Source organism: Ictalurus punctatus, chromosome 5 (genome assembly GCF_001660625.3).
Source record: "Ictalurus punctatus breed USDA103 chromosome 5, Coco_2.0, whole genome shotgun sequence".
Lineage (NCBI taxonomy): Eukaryota > Metazoa > Chordata > Actinopteri > Siluriformes > Ictaluridae > Ictalurus > Ictalurus punctatus.
Window position 1 is genome coordinate 17413453 of NC_030420.2, and position 27912 is coordinate 17441364.

Here is a 27912-nt window from a genome sequence, read left to right on the forward strand (position 1 = left end):
TGGGTGTCACTAATTGGCATTGCTTTGATAAAAAAAAATATTGTACTAGGGTAAATGACAAACAAAAAGAGATATATGATTAACTTTGAAAACGGTAACTGAATAAATATATTTGAATGAATTTTGTTACAAACAATGAACAAAAACATTTTTTTTTTAAGTGTTGATCTAAAAATTGAACAATGTAACCTTCTAATGATTGTTATTGGTTTAAAGGAGAAATTCAATACGATTAGAACTATATGGGAGAGAGAGTAAAAGTGAGAGAGTGGGGGGATTTAGATTTACAGTAAAGAGCTGTTGTCTCTGGAGTTCCATAATGCCAGCATCATGCTCACTAAAATATTTTAAAGATAAGAGCCTGCCAATACTCTAGCTCACTGCTGCTTCATGGAGTTCATGTTAAAATGGAGAGGCACTACACCAATCGATACAGATACAATAGTCTCCTGCTTTCCCTGTCTGAAAGCAATAGTGTTTCTCTGTGTTTTTTTTCCTTCTTTGCTCTTTCTGTCTCTCACTTTTCCTGCATTTCCAGGACATCACATTTGGTTGCTACATCAGCACTGAGCCACCACACGCCGAGATAACAAAACAAGAACCTATAAATGCATTTGAGCAAGAGTATGAGATTTAGACACCAAGAGACAAGGCGTTATAGAGAGTCAGCACCTGATCAGGCTAATTAGCTATTTTGTCCAGCACCTAGCAAGCAGTATAACTGAGAACAAGAATTTATTCACAGTGGTAAAAATATTACTAATACAACATACACTACCAACTGAATTCCCATTTAACTTACATCCTTTATTACAGAACATGGCAAGCATAACACACCTTATTTCATATAATGCCCAAAGTTTTCTGTTTTTATAAATTCATCATATTTAAATAACTAATAATTACAATATTTGTTTAAGATGCTACATAGCAATATTAATATGAAGTATGAAATTCTAATTGCTCTTGGCCTTCAGTAGTTTATCAAAGCAATGTCAAGACACATTTTTCTCTGGCTTCACCTGGTGTGGAGGCAGAATTGTTTGAGATAGATAGATAGATAGATAGATAGATAGATAGATAGATAGATAGATAGATAGATAAATAAAAGGGACTCACATCCCTTTTTTATACAGCCATAGCTGTATATGGCACTCTTCTAGTTATCACAGTCAAGGTTAAATTATTTTAAATCGCTAGATGACACAGCCTGGCCCTTATTCATCAAAGCTGTGTGCAGTCAAATCAGATTAGAAAATGAGCATGCGCAGTTTTCAGCAACAGTTTCCTGATTATTGGCATATCTGTGCAATAAAACTTGTGTCTGGTAAGAGTTTGTGTAAATCTGAGCTTGATCACAATCAATAATATCAATAATTATAGCAAGTTACTATGTAGAATAGTACAAATAATAAGAAATAAAAATTAAATAAATCACAATCTTAGAAGATCACAATTGCACAAGTGGGAACCGTCACTAAACTCTAGGTAATCCTTCACTAAACTCTAGGTAAAACTCTAGAGTTTGGAGTCGACACAGAATTTGCAAATATGAATCAGAGGTGCAGATGTGGATCTTTAGCTCATTAGTTATTTAACTGAGTAGCAGGCATGATTACGAACAAAAGGCACAATAAAACATTGACCTGGATGCATAGTCTTAGCTCATCTGTTCATCACATTTTCTAAAATTATTTTAGATCAACACAAACCAGTGGTGCAACAATACACTCCAGTCACTTTACTGGCTTCATGATTCAATTCAGTTAGATTTTCAGAATATTTTGAACAAAATTTGAATGAAAAAAATTAATGACTGAAAACACTTCTTTTTTTATTTCTGAATCATAAACAATGCAAAACTGTGTGCATTTTTCTCTGTATAAAATGAGAACTGTTTCACCAATAGTATTATCTTTAAAAAAAAAAAAAGAAAAGAAAAGAAAAGGAAAAAAAAAAAGATTTTATAACTGCTCCCCAAAATTTGATTGAATAAACAAAAGTCTTTAACCTGGGGAAATGATTGATTGAAACATAATGAGCTGTGTAGCAACACCTGGTATCAGACGTCACTTCAACTGGAAATAGAGCCCCAAATTAGGCTAAAATGCCGGCGTTCCGTGACCTTTTTCTTGGGCAGCGTAGATTGTAGTGGTACACGTCTGGTGCTGTTTCAGACCTACCAAAGAGCTCTTTTTAACTATTATAAAGTGTCATCTAAGCAGATAACCTATAATCTGTGTCAGTCATTGTGCTCTGGAGCTATCGGGCCCAGTGTGCACTCATTATATTTTAACTCTATGGGTTGCACAGATTGGGACCTCAAATGGTGCAACTGATTTAGATGTATAATTAATAGATTGCAGAATCCCAAGATGCAACTTTCAAAACTGTCTATATACGTCTGTCCTGATTTCTTCTATTTTGGTATACTTGTCACACTTAGTTTCAGATCTTCAAACAAAATCTAGTCAAACACAACCTGAGTAAACAAAAAAATACGACTTTTAAATGATCACTTAATGATGATCACTTTATTGAAGAAAAAAGTTATCTAACACCAACTGGCCCTGTGTTAAAAAAGTAACTGCCCCCTTAGTTACGCAATTAGCCAATAAACCAAATTTAATTGTTAACTGGGTTCAACTAAACTAAACACACCCAGACTTGATTACTGTCATCCCTGTTTTATCTAAACATCACTTAAACAGAATTTTTCCAGCAATGTATAGTAGGCTAAATGGTATCAACCGGCAGCACACTCTGCTGCAATCAAAAGAAATTCAGGAAGAAATGAGAAAGTTATTGACAAAGTAAAATCAGTCTGGAAAGAGTTACAAAGCAATTTCTAAGGTTCTGGAATTCCAGCAAACCACACTTAGAGCCATTATCTCCAAATGGAGACAAACTTGAAATCTTCCCAGAAGTGGCCGGCTTACCAAAATTCCTCCAAGAGTGCATCAACAACTCATCCAGGAAGTCACAAAAGAACCCAGACAAACATCTAGGGAACTGCAGGCCTCACCTGCCTCAGACAAAGTCAGCATTCATGATTCCACCATTAGAAAGAGAAAAATGGTGTCCATGGGAAAGTTATGAGGCGAAAACCACTACTAACCAAGAAGAACATAAAGGCTCATTTCACATTTGTCACGAAAACACCTTGATGACCCCTAAGCCTTTTGGGATAATGTTCTGTGGACTGATGAGTCAAAAGTGTAACTTTTTGGAAGACATGGGTCCAGTTGCATCTGGCATAAAGTTAATGCAGCTTTCCACAATAACTACCAACAAGCATGGTGGTGGTAGTGTGATGGGCCTGGGCAACTTGTTCTAATTGTCAAAACCATGAATTCTGCTCTCTACCAGAAAATCCTAAAGGAGAATGTCCAGTCATCAGTCCTTCCTCAAGTGCCATTGGGTTATGCAACAAGACAATGGTGTGAAGCACAAGAGCAAATCCACCTCTGAATGGCTCAAAAGAAACTAAATTAAGGTTTTGAACTGACTTCACATTAGATGTCTGAATGAATTCTGCAAAGAAAGTGGGCCAAACTTCCTTCTTGACTATGTAAAAGACTGATCTCTAGTTACCAGAAGGATTTGGTGCAGTTGCTGCTGCTAAAAGTGGCACAATCATGTATTAAGTTTAGGGGCAATTACTTTATCACAAGGGTGATATATGAGGTGTTGCATAAAATTTTTCCATAAATGAAATGATAATTTTAAAAACTGTTCCATATTTCCTCATGTTCTCCTTGTTTTATATTACATTTAGTGTAACCATTTAGTGCGACTTATACACAAAAATTGAAGTAATCAAGAAGGGGGCAATAGTTTTTAATGCCGTAATACAATTGGTTTCAGTAGAAACAAAGGAAAGCAAAATGTACTGGACAATCCTTTCAATTATTATACTTTTGTGATGTTGAATGTTTGAATCAAATGAAAATTATTATTTTTGCTGTATTGATCATGTATCCAGACACTACCATTTCATATTGTATCAATACTATGAATTTTGTTTATCAACACACCCCCATAAATCAGATGGTAAACTGGTCAATTTGCATATGTAAATAAAGGATTAGTGGGTGTGACCCTGTTACCACTCAGCTGACAAAGTTCATTTTGATGGTGTCGTACAGACGCAGATTTGTTCGTATGCCATTCTGTGAACTCAAATCACAGCTTGTTTTGATATCAGACTTTTTTATTACTCAAATTTTATTAATCAGAGCCAGACTCGTTAATTCAGCATGCTCAAATCTATGCTCATTTCTATGCTTTGATGAATGTTCCACTTTGATGAATAAATGCCATTGTCATTAAAGACTTCATAATTTTTTTCTTTAGAAATGTGTGTGCAGCATATTTCACAAGGACTGTATTTCTACAACTTTGATCATCTTCCTAAGCACAGAAAATGTAAATAACATATGCGTGCATGTGTGTATGTGCCTGTACGTTTGTGCAAGTTTGTACATGTTTAAGACTGACACCGACCTCTCACAGTTCTTCATCCTTTATTAACAGGAGAACAAAGATGTTCATGACATTCACACCATTGACCTGTCCGAGCCCAGCAGACCAGATATCAATCATCATATCCACACACACACATACACAGATCTGCATACAAAATTATTGTGTGCATTTGAACTCTTACAGCCAGGTTATAGGCTGTAATCCATTAACATGGACCTCAAATATGCACAAGTAATTCCACACTCTGGCAAATTTACAATTCCTTATTCTGTTTTCATTGACAAGGATAAAAATGTATTTGTCCGCAGTTCAGAGTGAAAGGTCACTGGCCTTTTCTAGTGCCTTTATTCATTTAAGTTGTTTTGACAAATTGCTACTCACTCCACAGGAAAATTACAGCAAGTTCTTCCTCTAGTTGTTGAGTCAAAACACCAAAATGATAACTTCTTATGCCTGCTAATTCTGGCTTCAAAGGACAGATAACTTTTTAAACACTTGTGGCTCCTGACAGTGCCGAAAACTAGCACAGGCCAAGTTTCAAGGGGTGAAAAGGAATAATTAGTCTTACATAAAACACACTCAGCAGTCATTTCCTCTAATTTCCAATTAGTGGGGAAATCAAATGATGACAATGAAAAGCACTAAAGATCTGATCCCATTCTACATTCGATTCTGTGTAGTGAGAAATAGCACAAGTGAATCTGTGCCTGTGTGTGACTGTGTGAAAGAGACATGAGTAGAGAGGGATAGAGATTGAGAGAGAGAGAGAGAGAGAGAGAGAGAGAGAGAGAGAGAGAGAGAGAATGAATTATGACCAGTTTATGGCAAAACAGATGTACAAAAATAAATAAATAAAATCAAATGTTGGCATCATAATAGAGGAGGTGGGTTAAAAACAGGGAAAGCATGATTAGGAAGTAAAGAGACAGCGAGAGAGAGAGAGAGAGAGAGAGAGAGAGAAACCCAAAGAACAGAGTCAGAGAGTGGAGAGTGAGAGGCAGAGTTAGAAAGGCCCCCAAAGTGACTAGCAATTAGCAATTATGCACTCATCAATTATAATTACTACAACTGGTGATTATGCAATTATCATAGTGAATCATCAGTTTTTAGCAGTAGCGCTCACACTGAGGTTTGTTATGTCGGGTCTGCAGGAAGAGTCTGGCTTCAGACCACATGAAGATATAGAGGGAGTTTGACATTTCACATTTAACAGTAGAAATGTTGGGTGGGGTCAGTGTTATTTAGCTTCAAAGCCAAAGATTTCCATGAGGGTTCTCTGTATACTTAATGGGCTTAGTAAAGGGCTCTACTTGGAATCCCCTTATCCAAGATACACTCTACACAGTACCTTAAAGGCTTCCCAAGAAATAAAGCCCAAAGAATCTTTTAGGTTTATATCCATGTACATACACACACTCAAATATTACTGTATGGACACTTGATTAGACTCAAAACAGGCAGACACTTCTGTTAAGTAATGAAGCGATAATCCAAGTAGCTCTCTGACATCAGCATTATAAAGGCTTTACTTAACACCAAAGTACAAAGAGATGCAGAGAAAAGACGCACATAAGGTATAGCTTTTGACTTGCGTTCCTATATGTGTGGAAAATAACACAGGGAGGACGTGAACTGAGTGATTAAACACAGGAGAAGGAGTCAGACATTCAGGTATGTTTTCATTTATTGTAAAAAGTACTTCATGGATATGTAATGGTTGCAAAACTATTTATGTACATGAGCGTTCGTACACACGCAACCTTTTGAGGTTTTCTTCTGGGTCACATGAAAAGTCTAAAGTGTGGCTACCGTCTCTGAGGCACTGGGTGAAATGAGCAGTCAGAGAACTGACACACATCTAGTCCCTATGTCAATTCCAATCCGCAACTCTGTCTCACACACACACACACACACACACACACACACACACCAACCACTGTCTGTCATCCAGCATGTTTTTCCCCCAGCATTTGTGCACTTGGAGGCCACATAGTATCAGCATTCTCCCACCACTCTGCCTTCAAGCCATCTGCTGAGCTTGTGCCAAATGCAATTCTCCTGTAAACACTCACATGTTGTCAGTAAATTTCTCTACTATACTGTATCTCTACACACCTATGCAATGTCTCAGAACAACATACAGAAGACAATATATTGAAATCCCACTGTATATGGATTGATCTGATAGTCCTGAATCACAGAATGCCTAGTGCTGCAGTTACAAGTAGGTTTAAAGTGATCTCTGGAAATGTCACCACCACACTGTACAAATACAGACCCCAAAGAATAACTGCTGTGTTATTGCATACTGTGAACATGGTCATAGTGTGTATATTTTTTGTGCTCTGTTGTGTGTACTATGTGATATTTGCTAACATTAACTATTCACATTTATGACTCCCCGTGTACAGGGTGTCTGTATTGTCTTGTATGTTGCATCATGGGCCTGGAGACACAATATTTCACCCTACTGTATACAAACATGGGCTCAAAACAATATGCAGAAACTAATATCATGCACATCTAAAAATACTGTACCTGGGGTATGCAAATTTCTCACTTCTCTAAGATGCTGGTTCTGGATGGACTGAATCTCCACATGGTATGCAGTTTGCACATGCAACAGGGTGTCATTAAATCCCTAAAGTTAGTGCTAGAAATAATTAGTCACAATACTGTTTTAAAGTTGTTTGATAGCATCTGACTTTAAAATAGAACATATACCGTATAATATTTTGGGGTGATAAAAGTGATAGATTTTTTTTTTTAAAGTTTAGCATACTATGCAAATTAGGTCATCATTAAGTAAGGTATACTTATGTTGTAGTACATTAGTGCCATTATCATCAAGCCATAATGCACAAATAACTAAACATAAACAACAAGCAGCTTTGAACTACAATGCACAAATAGTCACTTACACAAAAATTCAACATGGCCATGTGACAGTGGGACAAACACCATGCTATGTAAAATCATAAAAAGCTGTGCATCCTAGAAAATACTGATGTGCACCAATGGTAACACTGAATTACTACTAATTACCTTCAGTTTTTTTCCACTGATATTCTGTTATAGTGGACAGAGACTAAAATAGATAGTTAAATTGGCCTACTTTGTTATGTTCTCAACAAATACATAATTAGCTATGCATGAAATGCATGATTATGTACATCAAGTTCAGCTAATGGTACTCTACCACCTATCTTGTGAAATACCTTGGTTAATCAGACAGGTAAGTCTTCTGTCCAGCTCCTTGAGTACTAACAAATGGTTGAGGGTGCTACCTCAACAGCAGAGAAGAAAAGAAAACCTGTTTGAGCCATTTCTAATGTTGCTAGCATCTCGTATACACTGCATTAATTGCCAATTTTATTAAGTTCACACACACGATTACTGGTTGCTATGCACAGGTTATCAGCCACCCAGACCATAGCTGACTAGATGTTCTTTGTGTGGTAGACAATTCTTAGCACAGTAGAAATAAAATGGTTGGTTAGGTAATGAATTTTTGAGGACTAGTGGTGGTAGGGTGGATATGTTCAAGATACAGCTAGAGAGAAGCGGCAGTACTGCAGAAGACAATCCATGACTTGCTGGCAGCCTTCGCTCTGTGGTGTGAAATGTGCATCCGCTACAGTTTTTTGACATAGATGGTATAGATATGAAGAGATATTGCTGGCTGCTGTAGGGTTCAATTTAATCAAGTTCTCAGTGCTACAGAACCATCAGGTGTACCTGACTTTATAGACTTCATAGACCAGACTTTATAGGTGTGATGAGGTGTGTGCAGTCAGAACCAATCAGGATGCCATGCATTGTCTAGCTGCTGTGATGGAAGACCTGCAAGTGAGTCCCAGTGTCTCAGCAATGAAGGCACTTAGAATTTTGAACATCTTTCCTGGTTCAATCATGTCAATGACATGGCCATGAAGAATTAAACGTCTTAAAGGTCTTATAAATATAGGCCGACCCTAACTACTGGATGACACAATGAAGACTGATGGTCCATTCCACTGCATCATCTAGCACCATGAAGAACTCCAGAGATCTCTAGGTCTCTATTTCTTAGTAGGATCTTACTAACCTTCAGGCTTTATATTGCCGCATCAATACAATAAACATTCAACACATCTGTTAACTGGAACGGAGTTCTTAACAGTAGATTTCTCAGAGGCCTTTACATTTTTTTTTTTATAAATGATATCATACAGAACAGGCATGGCCCTTGAGTTTGCACTTGGCTGCCTGATGACCATAGTTGATAATCCAAAATCTGATATTGCCTCTTATCAATTTGATTGTTCTCTGGTTAGTTGGTTGGACTTTATGGGCCAAATCACACTGTCTATACACAATTGTTCCAGCATACTCACAACTTAATGTGGAAACATGCAAAACATGGAGCCATCAATAATTCTTTATATATTTATATACATATACTGTATTATCAACTGACAAGCCTGTTTGCACATTTTCGTCAGTGCTTGCATAAAGTCCGTGAAGTTATAGTAAGTGTCAACCAGAAGCAAAACATTGTTTAGCTTTAAGTGATCCGTCATGCTCTGGAACTTGAAACACTCAATTAGCTGCTGAATCATCTTCTGTCTTAATTTTATCTTCTTGTGTTCTATGTCATATCTTACTATTTTTTCCAATAATCTGTAATGGTTCACTTGGGACTGTGAAGACTAAGTTTGTCTAACTGGAGATACACCATAACATTAAAACCACCTGCCTAATATTGGGTAGGTTCCCATTGTGCCTCCAAAACAGCTCTGACCTTTCAAGGCATGGACTCCACAATACATGTGAAGTTGTGCTGTGATATCTGGGACCAAGACATTAGCAACAAATCCTTTAAGTCTTGTAAATTGCTTGAATCTGACTTGTCTGACCAGCACATCCCACAGATGCTCAACTGGATTGAGATCTGGGGAATCTAGAGGCCAAGTCAACACCTTTAACTCTGTCATGTTCCTCAGACCATTCCTGAACAATTTTTGCAGTGTGGCAGGGTGCATTATCCTACTGAAAAGAGACCCTGCCATTAGGGAATACTGTTGCCATAAAGGGGTGTACTTGGTCTGCAACACTGTTTAAGTAGGTACGTGTCAAAGTGCCATCCACATAAATGCCAGAACCCAAGGTGGTGCCATCTCTTCCCCAGGTAAGCGAGGCACACGCACATGTAAAAGAAAACGTGATTCATCAGACCAGGCCATCTTCTTCCATTGCTCCATGATGCAGTTCTGATGCTCACGTGCCCATTACAGGTGCATTCGCCTTCGCTCCCCAAGTGCAATGAGCATTGGGCACCCATGACCCTGTCGCCGGTTCACCCGTTGTCTTTCCTTGGACCACTTTTTGAAGGTAAAAACCACTGCATACTGGGAACACACCACAAGATCTGCCATTTTGGAGATGCTTTGACCCATTCATATAGCCGTCACAATTTGGCCCTTGTCAAAGTCACTGAGATCATTATGCTTGACCATTTTTCCTGCTTCCAACACATCAACTTCAAGAACTGAATGTTCACTTGCTGCCTAATAGATCTCACCCCTTGACAGGTGCCATTGCATATACTTTTAACCCAAAATATTTATAGTGGTACATCTCTAATATTCTATTCCCGCCAGGGCCATGTGTGTGCGGAGTTTGCATGTTCTCCCCGTGCTGTGGGGGTTTCCTCCGGGTACTCCGGTTTCCTCCCCCAGTCCAAAGACATGCATGGTAGGCTGATTGGCGTGTCTAAAGTGTCCGTAGTGTATGAATGGGTGTGTGAGTGTGTATGTGATTGTGCCCTGCGATGGACTGGCACTCTGTCCAGGGTGTACCCCGCCTTGTGCCCAATGCTCCCTGAGATAGGCTCCAGGTTCCCCCGTGACCCTGAAAAGGAGTAAGCGGTAGGAGATGGATGGATGGATCTCTAATATTCTGCAAAAACAATAGTAGTGAAATTCCACCTTTAAATACACACCTCCTATCCAATAGATTAAAAGAAAGACTTCTTCCACTTTAAAAAATTTGAAGTCTGCCAGAATGGTTCTACTGGAGTCCTCAATCACAGAAAAACTAGAATAAAGATCCTGGCAGACTAAAGGTGCACTCAGAACTGTTTTCAACCTTCATCATTATCCAGCAGGTCATCTACAGGTGCAGGTACAGCCACAAATCCCTAGGAGAGTGAGACATTAAACCCAGATCAAAATGTTTTCCTGATCCACCCTCCTTGCTGTAACACTGTTCCCAAATCCTGCTCAAAGCCTCTAACCCCAGACACTGGAGCCTTTCTGAACCCCCACAAAACTTCATTCTGATCCTCTATCCTTATGCCCTTAAAGTCACCATAAAAAATCCTAGATGTGAAAGAAGAAAAGGTAAAAGTAGTGAGGGGTAGCACAAAAACAGACAAAAGACACTATCTAGACCCTTCATTGGAGTCTTTGCAGTTCAAAAGACAAGCAGCAGAACAGAAATTACAAACACTGGAAGTAAGTGAACCTTGCGGTGAATGCAACTCATATCTCTGCAAGCTGTAGAAATGTGAGAAGTTGAATTCAGAGTGTTTTTTTTATATATAAAAGAAGAATGGGAGGGGAAACATTTATTATATCAGTTGAGTGATAAACAAGTGATGTGAATTTGAAAGCATGTACAAAGAAAGAAGGTATATGATGCTTAAAACACCTTTTTTGTACCCAATGATGTTGACAGAAGGCTGGACATTAACGGAAATCAGTCACCTTTATCTACCCTGTGAGGGACACAAGGGCATGCACAAGTAGCCTCCTCAAGCCTGTGTACTATTTTCAAAACAGCACACTGAAAATGTTCCATCACTATAAGCACAGAAGTTCTCTCTGTGTATCACACTGCAGCCATCATCCATTCTAAGAACGCAGTCAGTGCCAGTCCAGGTTCGAGGTACGAAGAGATAGAGAGAAAGGTAGAGCGAGGGAAAAAGAGAGGGGGACAGGGGCACCATGATGGATGGATCTTGCTTGGCATGGTTCTCCTCTCTCCCTCACAGAGCTGGTGACTTTCCAGCCAAGCAATTATCATTGCAGAAGGCATAATAGCCTAATTAATTACCAGTGTCAACGTTGCCTTTGTTTCAATGTAACGGGACATCATGCCAACAGAGCATCCGCTTAAAAGGGGGGGGGGGGGCTCACAAGTGGCTCCCAGAACATAAAAGACAGAAGGGAGAGAGGACACCATGTGCCTCCATAGCGCGCGCTCACACACACAAGCGCATACACACACACTCTCTTTCTTTCTCTCAGCTATTCTATGATCAATCAGAATTGGTTAATTAAATTTGCATAACAATATATATATATATATATATATATATATATATATATATATATATATATATATATATTTTTTTTTTTTTTTTTTTTTTAAGCTCTACAAAATCTTTTAGCATTGCTTTCCAAGCAAGATGTGGTAACAGACACATTTCTATCTTATATGCCCCAATACCTGCACCAAATATGAGAAAAAACATGCCTAGATGACAAACACTTCCTACCCCTCCATCCCTGGCCCTCTGCGTGTGAAATATTATGTGTCGGGTCTGTCACATTCTCTTCCCTTTTACATCTTAGCAAAAAATAGCAGTACACAGACAATCTGAGGCCAGAAAAAGAAGTGAAATAAAGCGTGGCAGCATTTGGGGAGAGGGGGGATTGCACTGTGACTGATGAATGTGCTGAGGCAGAGATGGCACACGTGCTTCTTCTCATTTTTAGCTAAAACACCAGGCTACTTAATAAAACCTTGTTGAGGGGCCGAATGGGTGTGTGTGAGCCTGAGCAGTGAATACATGCATATGATGCTATACTGCTGAAAATAGCACACAGGCTCAAGGAGGCTACTTGTGCATGTACTGAGCAACATTTCATGCATGTGCCCTTGTGCGTGTGGTTCTATGTCTGAGGGCATGTGTGTCTGTATTTGTAACCCTTGAAGGGAGGCAGCAGGGGCTCATTGTAGAGCGCATTGACTCTAATAGGAGCCGGCGCAGCCATAGCGAGCAGCTCGCTGGCTCCTGCGGCGAGGCGAGTTTTGCATAATTAATGACTGTTGATGTTTCCAGGTAGTCGCTCAGCAAATTCACTTCAGAGCGGCTGCCACAATCGGCCCGTCTCTGGCAAGAGCGACACCGGAACAGACAGCTAACATTACCACCATAAATAAGGCAATTTTGTACAGTGTCTTCCGTCATTACCGTGAAGTGTTCAGGGGCGACAGTTTGAGTCACTTCAGTGATGAGAGAAAAACAAAAACTGAAGAAGGTAAAGGGAAAAACAGCAGAAGTGAGGACCTTTTCTATATCTGGAAACCTACAGTGGATTCAAACTCCTTGTTTAGTGAAGCTTCAATGAACCCCAAGATATTGACTAATGGATGTGTGTTGGTGGTGCTGAAAAAGAAGTCACAGATAACAAAGCAAGCATCCGTAACTATTATGTAACTGTTAACATATGTCCAGTAAAGACCCCCAGGTATGGATGCAGCTGTGAAATACAGTCATGCCTTCATATTAAGGTGTCAAGAATTAAACATTTTAAAAAATGCCAGCCAGCCAGAGAAGGCTATTTTTTATTACTCTATCCCCACCACTCATTAATTTATTATAACCTTTAAGGCTTTTCGATGTCATACATATTTTACCAAGAGATATTGTTCCCTTTCTCAGCTCTCATGTAGGTCTCAAAACTGTCAAAAGACAAATCACTGGTACTGTCTATAATTAGCTTCAGGTAAGAACAAAGAGTAGCATTAATCCTAGCCTCAGCATTAATGCAGAAGACTAAGCATTTTAACAATGAGACAAAAAACTAATATGCCAAAACTGAGACAGATTGCCACCTTATACAAGGATGTGTGGACTAGCAAATCTATGTTCGAGTTTTATTGCTTTATTACACATATTTTCTCTAAACCAATATTTGAGATGTCAGATACTGTAAAAGCATGTAGCATTTGGGAAATATGGACTTGCATACAATCAAGAATATTCTATCATTTCATATATAGCTCCATTTGCTTGAAATTATTTCATAACAAAACTGTACTGGTATATAGTAGCTCTATATTTACAAGAATTTAATGCGCCTACTACCTGATGCAAGATCATTTATAACTAGCATACCTTATTGTGGATTATCTAAAGGTAATCAAGACAGACTGTATAGGAAGGCAATCATTCCAAAGTCACACGACAACATGGACTTCGGATACTTTTGTTATAAGGCTGTGTAAGTCATTTACTGAGTTGAATGGAATACAAAGGGAGGCTAGAGTCATGGGGAGTCCTTTAACTTCATAATGGAGCACAAGTTTGCCATCCTGTGCTCTACCACCATCCTGTGCTCTACCACCATCCTGGTCTGATAAGTGACCGCATCAGGCACCTTAACCAGTTGTTCAGTCCATATTTCAGCACGAGTTCTGCTTATCCGTGTCCAGCTCCAAGCATGCTTGACGTCCTGCATTCTATCACCACTGTCCCACAGAGCTCTTTTGAGTATGGTTGCAATGGGCAATGCTGCTATTCCCTGACTGTTTCAATGATATTTCCATGTCCGGACAGGATATTGGTGTGATGGTGTTATATATAAGTTATATTTAGTAAGGACTCAGACACGGATGAAATCTTAGCACTTTCAATATGTAGGTATCATAAATAGAATTCTTGCTTTACTGTTAAATCTGTTCAATTGACATTTTATTTCTCCATACTTGCACAATATATTTTCTTTTTCTTTTCTAATTTACTCTTGTTACAATGTTTGTGCCAGGGACAGCACATTTATTTTGTGTTGTATAGGAACGCTATTATGGGTCTTTAATGAATATCATCGCTGTTGTTTAAACAACTAAAACATGTTATATGAATGAAGTAATGAATTAAATTTAATATAAACTGCTGACAATTTTTCATATAAATTAATATTTGTTACAGGTCAAAGGAAAGCATTAGCAAGACGAAAAAGAAACATATATAATGAGTCTGTGTCCACTGTAGCCTCAGAATCCTGTTCTTGGCTGACAAGAGTGGAACACGCTTTGGTCTTCTGCAATTGTAACCCAACTGCCTCAAGGTTCAATGTGTTGTCCATTCTGAGATGCTTTTCTGCCCAACACAGTTGTAAAGACTGGTTATTTGAGTTATAATGACCAGACTGTCATGCTGACAGGAAGGCTATTCTCCTCTGACCTCTCACATCAACAAGGCCCACAGAACTGCTGCTTACAGGATGTTTTTTGCTTTTCACACCGTTCTGTGTAAACTCTATAGACTGTCATGTGTGAAAATACCAGTTTCTGAAATATTCAAACCAACCCGTTTGGCACCAACAACCATACTGATGTTTGATGTGACTTAACTCTTAATGAAGCTCTTGACCTGTATCTGCATGATTTTAGGCATTTTTCACTACATGATAATCACATGAATGAGCAGGAGTTATTAGAAAAAGAGGCCAGTTTTATTTACACACACATACATATCCTGTAAGTTAATAATGTGTGAATATATGCATTCCTATGACCTGAAACAAACACAGGCTTAGAAAACTACAGTTATTTTTGTAATCTCTCCCTAAACCACATGCATATTTTGTTATCTGTGAAAAAAAATCATTCTTCATAAACCCGTGTGGGTCTGATCTGACTGCGAGTGGCCTTTGAGCCTTGGTTCTACGGTAACCGGCCTTGCAAGTTCCCTTAAGTACAACACTGTGTGCAATCATGAATAATTTATGATATTCTTATGATTGAGCCTGGCCCATGGGACAACACAGACTGATGCAAGTCATGAAGCCTGTGACAGCAAAAAAAGAAAGAGACAAGAAGAGCGAATTTTTGTGGGTTGCAGAATGCTGATAACAGTGACATGAGATGCAGGTGTTTGATATTCTAACAGATACACAAAGAGCATTTTCATGTCTTGGCGGTTTTACACAGTGCAGCTCCACGCAAAGCTGGATTTGGTGAGGCAAGGAAAGTCAAAATAGGGGAAGCGTTTGAATAAACATGATTTTGCTGAGATTCCCTAGACACTTAGTTGGGGAATAGGGCCTACCTTTCAAACCACTGGCAAAAATTGCTCTCAGTATGAAATGTAATAAAACGGCTATATTGCTGACTCTCTGCGCACCTTCAGTCATACTTCACATCTCACAACTCAGCTGAAGAAGGGATAAACACACACACACACAAACACAAGCACACATGCACACGGGCGCACACACAAATGCATTTGCCCAGTCAGGTGCTTAGACCACAAACACATTTACACATATGCACACCATGCTACAGTGAGTAGACATATATAATCTCACTTAGACATGCATAAATGCTATAACCACACCTAGTCCAACTCTGTTGAAGCCAGTAAGCATTCTTCCTGGAATTCAAGTCCTCTGACACCCAATTAAAAAACAGTCACAATCACTGCTAGCATAGGAAAATAATTAGGCCTATGCCTTCCACTTTATTTGGATGCATGTTTCAACATTAAGATATTGTTTAAGATTAACAGTGCATGAAAGTTGGATACATATACTTAAATATTGGTCATGGGTGTTGAACTTAATTATTGAAAGTGCATGGTTTAAATCAGTGAACACTGAATAGCTTGAACATTAAAGCCTAAATCAGTCTGAATGTACCTAGTACTGGTGACGACTAGTTAGCTAGCTGAATACTGGGACCAAATTAAAAGAGCATCACGGCATGCCACAAGGGTAATGGTAGAAGGCAACCATATCAAAATACCATTTCTTAGATCCCTGAGGAAGACAATTTATTTTTGGAGTGTTCTTATCCATTTCTCAAAGAAATATGGTAATGCAGAGGAATCTCAGGTCCTGTTTCATGCTGTAAAGATGTTCTCTCCTTCTCACCCACTGCACCTCTCCCTCACAGCCTCATGTTAATTAGTATTGTGCTTAATCCAACATTGAAGAGCCCAAAACTGTCAGGTCATATTATAAACAATTGGCCTGAACACTCGCGCAAATGACATTTTGTGCTGCTATCTCTCTCCACAAAAAGTTCCCAAGGTACTAATTGGCCTACTTTATGTTCTACGTCTTTGAATTGCCAGTTCTTTTTTAGTTTGGGGTATTAGTCTTGACATCCATCGATCTGTAACATGTGGCATTCTATATTTTTCCAAGAAGAGGGAAAGGAAATGAAGTGAATAGGTTAACTCTTTCCCTTCCAGGTGCAGTTGACATGATGAAGACTAAGGGCTGTTTCAGTGGGTATGGTCAGGTCTGCTAAAATGAAAGATTACTTGTAATTTGAAAGGAGAATGAAAGTTCAAACACTTTGCCAGCAGCAAAGTAAGTGTAACTTTTCTCCTTGTGCATTATTTAAGATTAGCTCCATCACTTTATCAATCTATCGATCTCTCAGCAGAAAGATGAAAATGGAAAAATAATGAGTCCAATGAATGCTGTGTAAAGAACATCAATGTGCAAAATTTAATTATCTGCAGAGGAAAAAAATGTCGACTGTTTTCTAAAACAAAAAGAAGCGGTTAATATTTTGCCTCTCTGCATATTTTAATTACCAGATCAATCATAAGTACGTACAGTGCTGCTTTTGTGAGAGACGAGAAAATTGCAAGTCTAAATGAAAAACAATAGATTTACTTTAAAGTCGAGTCTCTTTTGAAGTCTAAATTAAAATTTCAGGTACCTTTAGGAAAGGCTTCAGAAAGTTGCAATATTTAATTAGTGTGTTTAGATTCCACTGAAATTACACTTCACAGGCCAACATGATGTTAAATGAAAACTCTGGAGGATTCAGACTTGTGCTGTCTCATACAATGGGAGTTCACAGCACTTGGGAACGGTGGAAGAAAAATCATCAGGTTACATCAATTAAAATTTTTGCTTAAGGCCAACTATTCATACTAAATTTACTCTTCACCCAAACATACTCTTTTTATGTTTTTATTTAAATTATCCATGATGATACTACAATACACACTTCCCTTAACCCACAGTCAACTCTTGGTAAAGATGGAGAACTCATTCATATAATAATGTCTGTATGGTTATATAGCCATTTTCACACTACCATAGATTCTATGACCGATACAGAATTTAAGGGTTGGAATCTTTCTCAGACATAAATGTGCAAAGACTTTATCTATGGTCTGAATCTTTAGTACTGTGTGTGATCTAATACACTGAGTCTGCTTGTAAATGGCTCTGTCTCACACTCAAATCCAATCTGGGTCCTTCACTACGAACACATTAGATGAAATTGAAAATTAACCCCTTTTTCCACATGTAGATTGTCTGATCTAAAGTCAAAATTGGACTCAGCCCCTGCTTTTGGGAGGAACATATAGTGTGTTTTATGCTTACATGACTTTTTAAATTCCCCACCTTGTTCAGTCAAGTGGTGAAGTTTATTTCTCTTGGCGCATCTTTGCCTGGCACACTGCCACACATTTCACACATTTTTATTGCCTAATTTGACTGCACTCTTGCCAGCAGCTGCATACGAGCCAAAAGTGGCAGTAGCTGTTGGTCCTACTCCATGCCACACATCCTCCCCCTGAAAGCCATGGATGGATCAGTTCATCGTTCAGATTGAGAGAATATTGGCTAGGTTTCATCATGTCATCTGTTTCACCCCATTCAAGCAAAAATAACCAAAAGGCATTTCCTCTCAATCATGGAAAGCAATGCTATTCGTCCCTCCATATAGTCAGCATCTGTTCTGTAAAATCAGTTCATTCAGATGTGCCAAAAATCTGTGTACTGCTGAGTGTTGGTGTACACTGGCAGTATGATGGAATTCATTCATAAATTTATACAAAATCCCATTCACCACCTCCTCCATTCAACCATCCATCCTTCCATTGTCAGTCCTCAGACAGATAGAGAATGTCTGTCACCTTCATCCAAAGCTTGCCCAGCTTAAGCATTGGTTCATGTGAAAAACTTTAACAAGTGTTTGTAACAGTCTGTAATTGGGAAGTTCAGTGCCTATCCTTTTGTATTGCATATGGTGTCAGGTGAATGTGTGTGTCTGTGTCCCATGTGCTTTACATAAGCTGTGTGCACAAACATGCGTAACATTTGCACAGCAGCAGTGTCACTTAGGCACGGTGAATCCCGAGCTCAGGACTGTCAGGATGCTAAAAATGAAACCTTTCATCAACAATGCAAGCAAAATGCGCTGACACACATCCATTCCACCTGGCTAAAAATAAGGGGCGAACACACACGCGCGCGCACACACATACACGCATGCACACCCTCTACTTGTCTTAAACCAAGAGGCAAAATGCTAGTTTTGACAAACCTATATCCTTCACATGCAGACAGGGACTAGCCTCTGTAGCAATGCAAACACATATGAAAGAGAGTAAGTAGCAATTCCTACATCAGTGGGCCTGCATCTAAGAAATACTTTGGTAATCATTTAATATATGCTTTTTAAACAATTATTTGATTTGGGGGGGGGGGGTATTTAAAAAAATATACTATATACAAAAATATTTATTTTATAAATTTATTTTAGAAATATTTCTATCCAACATTTCAATGAACTGCTACAGAAGCTTTAACTAGACTTAATTAAATAACACTAACTACAATAATCTGCCATGGCATGAGAATATTATTAAGTCTTTATGTGGACCATTTTTTAAAATTAGACACATAATCTAACTATTTTTTTTTACTGCTTAAGCATAATTTTTTGCAACCATGTTTCACTGTGATCAATTAAGAAATTAACTGCATTTCATGCCCTGTTTCAGGGGTGTCCATTCTTCTCCGGGCCGGTACAGGTTTTCATTCCAATGAAGCAGAAGCCACACATGAGTCTACTGAAAGCAAAGATCAACTGATTAAACAGGTGGAATCAGGTGTGGCTCATGCTTGGTTGGATTGAAAACCTGCACCCACCCTGGCCTTTTTGCAGATAAGATTGGACACCCCTGCCCTGATTTATTTAAATCCAACCATGGAGTCACTAACATCACATTTTTTCCCTTTCTGATTTGATGTGACCATTAACTGAAGCTCTTGACCTGGATCTGATTGACTGATTAGATAATTGCATGAATGTGCAGGTTTACAGGTGTTCCAAATGAAGTGAGTGTATATTGTCTATGCTAAAACGATGTAGGGTTTTTTTTTTCTTTCTTTTTTCAAAACAGCTTAACTACTCACAGCCATCGATGACCGGGAGTCCAAGACAGCAAAATTGGTCATTCTCTCTGGGTGGGAGGGATGGCATACTCTCTTCCTGTCAGTCACAGTGACACTAGGAAATCATGGTCCTCTGTGAGATGCATGCGTGCAGAAGGGGGCAAATAGCACTTTCCTCCAAGTGTTATGCTGCCCCTTGACACAGCATGAGCTGCAGTTTGAAAAGATGTGGTTGACTGACTTCACATGTCTTGGAGGAAGCATGTGATACCCCTTACCCTGTCAATTAGTTGTTGAAGCCTTACACATCAGACAGATGTACTGGTCAAATGTATTGGTGTGTAGAGATAGAAAGTAGTGAGTATTTTAAAAAGATTGAGAAAAGAGAAAACTGCATTTGATCCGTGGAATATTTCAGTCTGTTACATCTTCCTCATACACCATACCTGTGCCATATGCTGACAGGACTGGATTTGAGATGCAAAAAGTCTGTTTACTTCTATGCACTTCATATAGATATTATTATTATATTATTATTATTATTATTATTATTAGCAAAGCACAACGATTGTATCAACATATCAGTTCAGAGACTCTTTAGTACAGATTAGAAATAGTGCCCCTATCTATTAAAAATACTGGCAGTAAACTGGAGAATAAGAATAAGAATATATGTGCCTTATGTACACATATTACATGCTCTGCCTTTGCTAATATTCACTGTAAAATAAAGCGCTTCAACTCCTACCATAACTCAGGATGGGGGTTTTATTAAAAGCAATATAACAGATGGCACTGCACTGTAGCTCCTGGCCTCAGAAAGTACATGTGTGAACCCTCTCCCATGAGGGCAGGCTGAGTGAGAGGATGAGCAAGAGTGAAGAGAAGAGAAAAGTGTGTGTACAAGTGTGTATGTAAAGAGAGGTAGCATTGGGAGCACCGAGTGAGACCATAAGAAATCATGTCTTTCTCTCACCAGACAAAGTCTTCCTTGCAGAAGCAGAAATCTCACCTCGTTCACACCTGCAGGACACAAGTGATAAAGCCAAAGAGGAGAGTCCCACCTATTTATATCAGGTTGGTGGGTAGCACTCACCATTATGACAGGAATACATAATGGCCCACCTGCTTGCGGCCATATACTAATGCTAATTCTAATGTATCAGGGACAGAGAGCAAGCAACACATTAAAATTCACACTATGACTGGCAGACAAAAAGGTGGGATAAGATAATTGTCATACCACACCTATGTGTCTGATTAAAGGTCTCTGCATTCATGGTAAGATTCAAATTGGAAGCAACAATGAGGAGGAACACGGTGCCTGCTAGTGGTGGGAGATATATTGGTAATTAGAATTGTACACCAGCAGAAATGTGTTAATCGCAGTTTTTCAAATACTGCTTCTTGGTTGAATAAAACTACAAAGCAGACTAATGTTACTTGCTATAAAACTGCTGCACACAGAGGTGTAGAGTTGTGGAGAGCAGATGTTACAACTGCTTTAGGGCTGCTTTCTGCATTGAATGTCTGCTTTGAATGGGGTATGCATCTCTGAAGAAAAAGCAGTACAAAAACTTTTATGCACACAACATGTACAAATTATGTACAAATTTTTCTCATTTGTAAGTCGCTTTGGATAAAAGCGTCTGCTAAGTGAATAAATGTAAATGTAAACATGGTCACCAAAACAGCCAGCCATAACAACAATGATTACACCGGTGCACATTCATCAAGCACTGATCATTCTTTGCGGTTTATATTCTAATATCTTTTATTATTATTTTTGTTATTATTAAACATGTTAATATACCATCACCAGACATAATACTGTGATACCATATTTTGGCTATAATGCCCACCTCTGCTGTATAGAATTGTTACTTTAGAAATATCCTTATTCAATCTGAAAGCATTTATAGTTTCATATGCATTTTCAAAAATGCTTTATGAGATGGTTGTAATTTTTGTATTTAGACATTTTTGCTCCCATCTGTAAATCTGCAAACGTTCCTGGATTCAACATTGTCGGTCACATAAAACACCTTACACACTTCTATGAGAAACTGTGCACTCTTATTCTTTAGAACTCATCCAGCAGCTCATCCACCTCATATAAGCCATGAAACTGTATGGTTCAATTAAATAGCTGCGTTAAAGGTGAGCAAATGAAAAGTGTTCCTGTCTCTAACATGCACTGAGCTATAACACTGCTACACAGCCTTTAGGAAAATTAGCAAGAGCTTTATGACTGCCGGAACCATGAGCCCGTACAAATCAGCCCAGCCAAAAGCAGTTGCTCAAACAGATATGTAATTACACCTCTCGTCATAAAAACTGAGGAAGCTAGTGACAATGCACTCTCCCCCCCCCCCCTCTTCTTCTCACACATAGCCCAGCCATAATTAATTACCATCCCTTTACTCTCTGATTTATTCCTCGATTCATAACATATTTATACATTTAAGATGAATTATCATTTCCTTCAGGAATTAATCAAAAAGCAGGCAGGAAGAAGCGGCACGCTCTTGTCATGGAATGATCAAAGACAGAGAGACTTCACCTAGAGCAAGGTCTGAACAGACGACACTGATCTGTGCTAGCAACATTATGTACACGACTAAATCGCCGCACTAATATTCAGCCTAAATGGCCAAAATGTTTATCAAATTCATTGTACCTTTACTTCAAATTTTACCAAGAAAAATCTAAGTTTGATTTTTGATTTAAAATGAAAACAATGAAATATACATTATATGTCAAATACTGTATATTAGATGACTTCTTGTTATACAGGCGGTCGTTGGGGATGTTCCTTTAACTTTTCTATTTGTACTATACTTTTTTATTTTTTAAATGCTAACATTTTCTTCATCAGTGTAAGAACAACAATCTAAAATGGTGATGGTGAAGAAGGTAACTCTCTGCCCATACTAGTACTATATACATAGTAATTTTGATTCACTGTCATTTCATTTTTAACACAAACAAGTAACAAGGCTTAATTTTAGTGGTGTGTGCATAAATGTGTAGGAAATATTGCCATGTACATATTAAAAATTCACCACAGATAGCAGTTTTGAAAGCGTTACACCTTGAAAAAAAAATAAAACACTGCTGGGGCCTTTGTGACCTAGAAAACAGGTGTCTTATGCAGAATTGCCATAAGCAGACAGGTTTGGCTGGACAAGATAAATGGCAGGGCTGAGTATGCATGCGAAGACAGCTGGATTTCATACCTCTCTTCCTGATAATGAGCGGAGATGATGATTTCTGGGCTGCAGGGGTTAATGGCACGAAACCGAACAGAGCCACTAATTACATGTTACGAACTATTTATCAGAATCTCCATCTGCGCTGCGCCACAACTCTCATTGTGCACGCTAAATTACTCCTTGGATTATCTTTGTAAAGCAAGTTTCCATAATTAGGGCCCTGCACTGATGTTTTCTCTTTCTGAACACCAACAGACAACGAGGGAGAGAAGCAGAGAGAAAGACAGTGAGAAAAATTAGCTGACTGGTTAATTTGGGCCTGACAATTCAAACCAGCGACACAAAGGCACCTCACACACGTCTCTGGGCCTCCTCTTGGCAACGTGTACTTCACAAACTCTGTGCTATTCTGAAAGGTGAGTGCTGGGTGCAATTTGCTCTCTGCTCTCAAAGTAAGGAAAAAACTGCCATCAAAAGTAGCAAGTGCACAAAGTTCTTATGATGAACAAGGACTTTCTCTCTGAGCCACCTGAAAAGCCAGAAGGTATGCCTTACACTACCTCACTTGAGCTTCTTCTCTTAATTTTTTTTTATTATTATTAAAATTACCTTTATTAGAAAACACTCTTCATTATAAAACCAAAAGGCTCTACTGGTCTCCCAGGACCATTGGATTAATAAGGACAGAGATGTATTTTAAGACATAAACTCGGCTCCTCACCGTCCTTAATCTCCTTTCCACTTCACAGGCCAAATTAACACCTCTCTCTGGCTCTGATGGGACCTCGTTAACTTGCTTCCACCCAGAAAGGGAAGGAATAGAGAAAGAATAAGGAAAAAGTAGAAGCAGGAGGGGAGAAAGGAACTGAAGCGGCCAATGACATCCACCAGCGCTGGGATTAACCCTTGGTGTGAGAGAACACTTCGGGAATCTAGGTCAACGGCGTGTTCCTAATCAGCTGGCTGGTTAGTGATAATTAGCAGGCGAAGCAGTGCATGGAACGAGGGGAGGGACGCGGTGAAATGAAACAGAAAAAGAAAAGAAGAACCTGTCGTGTTGCAAACACTTCAAAAGGAGCATACTTTCTCTTTTAAAAAGTGGCACAGCAAGGGTCCAGGGATCGCCAGGGACATGGTGAAAGTACAGAGCTGAAGAGGAAGAGGCAGAGAAAGGCCTAATGGGACCCAAAGTACACAGAACTTCACAGAAACTTCTGAAGGAGTCATGTACATACACACGCGCACGCACACAATTTGCACATACAAACCATCTGCATGAAGGCAGAGCACTGCATCTCTGCACACTCTCATTAGCCACACAGATACAGAGGCATAGTTTCAACCTTATTGTTTTTAATTGGTACAAACATAAGCAAAGAAATATCAATAAGCACACCCTCTGACATTTAAGACTGTTTTAACAAGGTGTTTTTGTGGAACTGGTTCTCATATACCTTCAAAATAAAGCCTTGAAACAAATCTTAAAAACAGATTGTGGAGACTTTTTAGATGTTCTTGTTATGACCAAAAGGTTTTCAGAGCCAGCTGTGAACCTCTGTAATCAGACATGGAATTGCTATCCCATACCCACCATACACACCACTGCTAAATTTTGCTCCAACTCGGTTTGGCGTGGTACTGAATCACTCCTTATGAGTGAGGTGAGAAGGCTGGAAACATATTTGCAGTATTGTTTCAATACGCCTGTGCTTTGTGGACCATGGAGCAGGCTTGCAAATATGATTTATGATCTTCATGTAATGGCTGGAGCAGCGGCTTTTCAGCAGAGATCAGATGACTGTCTCAACAGAGAGCATGTCAGAGGAGCGGCACAGTGCATACCATCACATAACAGGAAGATAGAGAGATAGCAAGAAAGGGAGAGAGGAGTCGGGGGGGGGGGGTTGGTTGGGTCCTAGTGAAGAGAGAGATATTTACAGGCAGACAGAGACCCTGATACTTCAGCATGTTAATGGAAAGGAGATGCTGCTCAAGTCTGCTGGTAAAATGATACCAGTCAATAAGAGGGTGGAATGCGGATGTGGATGACGTTATTCTCCCGGCGAGAGGTTTGCTAAATGGCAACTGCTGCTGATTCTCATTATCATTGCTGTTTAAAAAAAAAAAACTGACATTAAACCTATGGTGTTGAATTCACTCCTACAGAGTTTATTTTGAGTGGGATCAAATGAACTCTGAGGATCATTTGTTTAACACAAAGGGAGTTTATTTTAGAGCAACGTTTCACTCAGAATTGCACAGTGTTTGTTGTTGGGGGTTTTTTTGGTACAGTTTTATGTGGAGCCACAGTGTTATTGTGTCATGTAAAATACAGTGTGGTTAAGTGTGCATTAGACTGACTGACCTGGGCTTGGAAACTCTTGAGGACAGGAGCAACCATCTCCCGCACTTCCTATAAAAGTAAAGAAAAACTAAACTAAAGAAAAAAATCAGCAATATTATTTGAACGTAACATTGATGTGCACAAGAAAGTATAATGATAATAATAAACAAATGCAAAAAAGTAATGTTTATGAAACACTTGTATTTTAATGTTCCTTGACTGAAGTAACTATGATGCAGATTGTGAGCCTATAAAATGATGTTCACTGAACATATACAAAATGCATCAATGAAAGACAGCATGTCCATGGAAAAATGTAAAGATGCATTCCACATATATGTGAACATTAACAAAAGAAATAATGATTATTTATAATGTCATGGGGAAAGATGTTGTGAATGTGCAAATAAAGTTTGCACAAATGATTATCAATGTGTATGAGTCTGAAAGTATTAAAGATTTCCTGTGTGACATTGAGAAATGTATGCTTTTTTCTATTCCTGCTTAAGTAAACTAGTTTTTGCAACAAACGAGGAACACCAGTCTGAATAAGGTATTTACATGTAGGTGTTCCTGCATGCTTCAGTATATTTCTGAATATCAATTAAAATCTTTTAAGAACCTTTTGACTATATACATATGATTTATCATCCTAAAACCTGGCTCAAGCAATATCAGAAAAGTGTCAGATATATACAGAGGGAGCCTTAGCCTTAGGCTGCTCACAATCAATAACCTACAATATCAAATCAATTGATCACTTTTGCTAAAACTAAATTCTATAGGCACTAATTGATTTCAGTGGGGGAAAAAATCCATCACAATATGACCTTAGTATGTCTCGCAAAGTTTGGCTCTATAATCAATTTAGAAATATTGAAAGACTCTGATCTGAAAAACTTATTCAAGGAACTCGTCTGATCTGTACTGCATCATAACGTCATGTTGTACCAATTTAGACTTATAAAAGCAGATTCTTAAGACTGACACTGCTTTAAAATGGGTTTCATAAAATATAAAAATTTTGCAATTTTTTTCAAACCTAAATACAAAAGGTTATATATTATTAAAGGCTGTTGTAATCTCCATTAGAGAAAAAAAAGTCAGTACTATACAAGCATTACACTCAAAAGTATGCCAATCCTGTAAATCCTGATTGTCACTGATGACATTTGTGTCAAGTGGTGTGCAAATTAGGCTTTGCCGTTTCAAGTCTGGAGAATTTGATGGAGGTTAATGTTGAAGCTTTAAACGTCTTTAAGCACAGTCAGGGGAAAAAAAGTCTGTTAACGAGGAAAAATGTAAAATGTCAGTGCTTATATAATGAGAGGTGCGTGACATGCATTTTTTTGCCTCCTCACCTTTACCTGAGTGGAATCAGTCACTTCAATAGGGATTAAAATTAGAGGGGGAAAATGGGGACTCAAAGGAGATAGGCCAAAGGCTGAAAAAGTGAAACGGAAAAAGGGAAATTTTATACCTTTCAGATGTCTGTCTGGTTTTATTTAAAAAGTTGCACTTTGACTGTTCTGAAAAGTCAACACAGTGCATGTATTGTGTTAGGAGGTGTATGGATGGTCTTATGCAGTTAAGTCTGCCCTTTCCCATCTTATAGAGCATACATAAACTCCATACACTTGGCCCAATGGTTACCATAAGCAGTGAATAAGTATGGGGAAAGAGTGCATTTATGATGCTATGCATTAAAAAGGATTAAAAAAAAGGAAATCTGAAAAAGGTCAATGGAAGAGAGAGAGGAGCACAAACTCGACCACAAAAATCTCACCCAAAGACAAGGCTTTAACTCACCTCGGGGACATTTTTCTTGAACTCACGGCTCAGCTCCAGCACGTGCTTATGGGAGTGCTCGCTCTCTTCCTGTCGCCCAGCCAGTTGTGCTGCCACTGAATTTAGCTCCCTCTACAGAGAGAGAGAGATAAACAGAAAGAGAGAGAGAGAGAGAGAGAGAGAGAGGTGCACGTTAGAGAGTGCTGCCAACAGTTATAAACACAGCTTAGTGTGTACATAAATAAATATACACTGCTGAATATTAACAGTGTAATCCTTCATGATCTGATAGAAAGCAACTGCTTACCATAAGACCTAGGCCCATAAATAATTAAACCAAAATAAATCCAATGCCTACAGTAGCAGAAGGCCTTTTAGATAATCAGTATCAGAAGTAATCAATACCTCTGCAACAGTCATGGGACTACAGCATAGGGAACATGAGTGAGAGAGAGAGAGAGAGAGAGAGAGAGGAACAGGCAGGGGTTGGGGGAGGGGGTGCAGCTATCTCACATATTGACCTGATGTCAATACAATTGGACTCATACGGTGTTGTCCAAAAATATATTCAAGCATAATGTATGCACAGTAGATTGCATACACGTGCAAATATCACCTTTAAAGAATCAAATAATAATCCCCATCCCTCCACACTGTCCAAACTCATCCAACTCTGCTCATCTAATTGAAGTTTATGGAGACAATCCCTTATGGCATCCACCAAATCAAGCAGCCATGATCAATCATCCAATTTCTCCATCTGTTCTCTGCAAGCCAGCAGACCACTTTGCTCTCTGCTCTCTCTCTCATTTTTTTCTCCTCATATTGTCAAAGGTCTTTTTGCTCAACCACTGGTGAAGAATGAGAAAAG

At 38.8% G+C, this 27912-nt stretch overlaps 1 protein-coding gene across 2 annotated transcripts in view; it reads right to left on the bottom strand.

Moving 5' to 3' along the window:
• Positions 1–27912, bottom strand: part of cux2b (cut-like homeobox 2b) — a 159052-nt gene that overhangs the window by 78183 nt on the left and 52957 nt on the right. For both annotated transcript variants that reach the window (XM_017468990.3, XM_017468989.3), the window contains exons 2-3: positions 27063–27173; positions 25275–25322 (exon numbers count right to left, since the gene is read on the bottom strand). In XM_017468990.3, coding sequence (XP_017324479.1) covers positions 25275–25322; positions 27063–27173 — 159 coding nt within the window. The remainder of the gene's footprint in view (positions 1–25274; positions 25323–27062; positions 27174–27912) is intronic.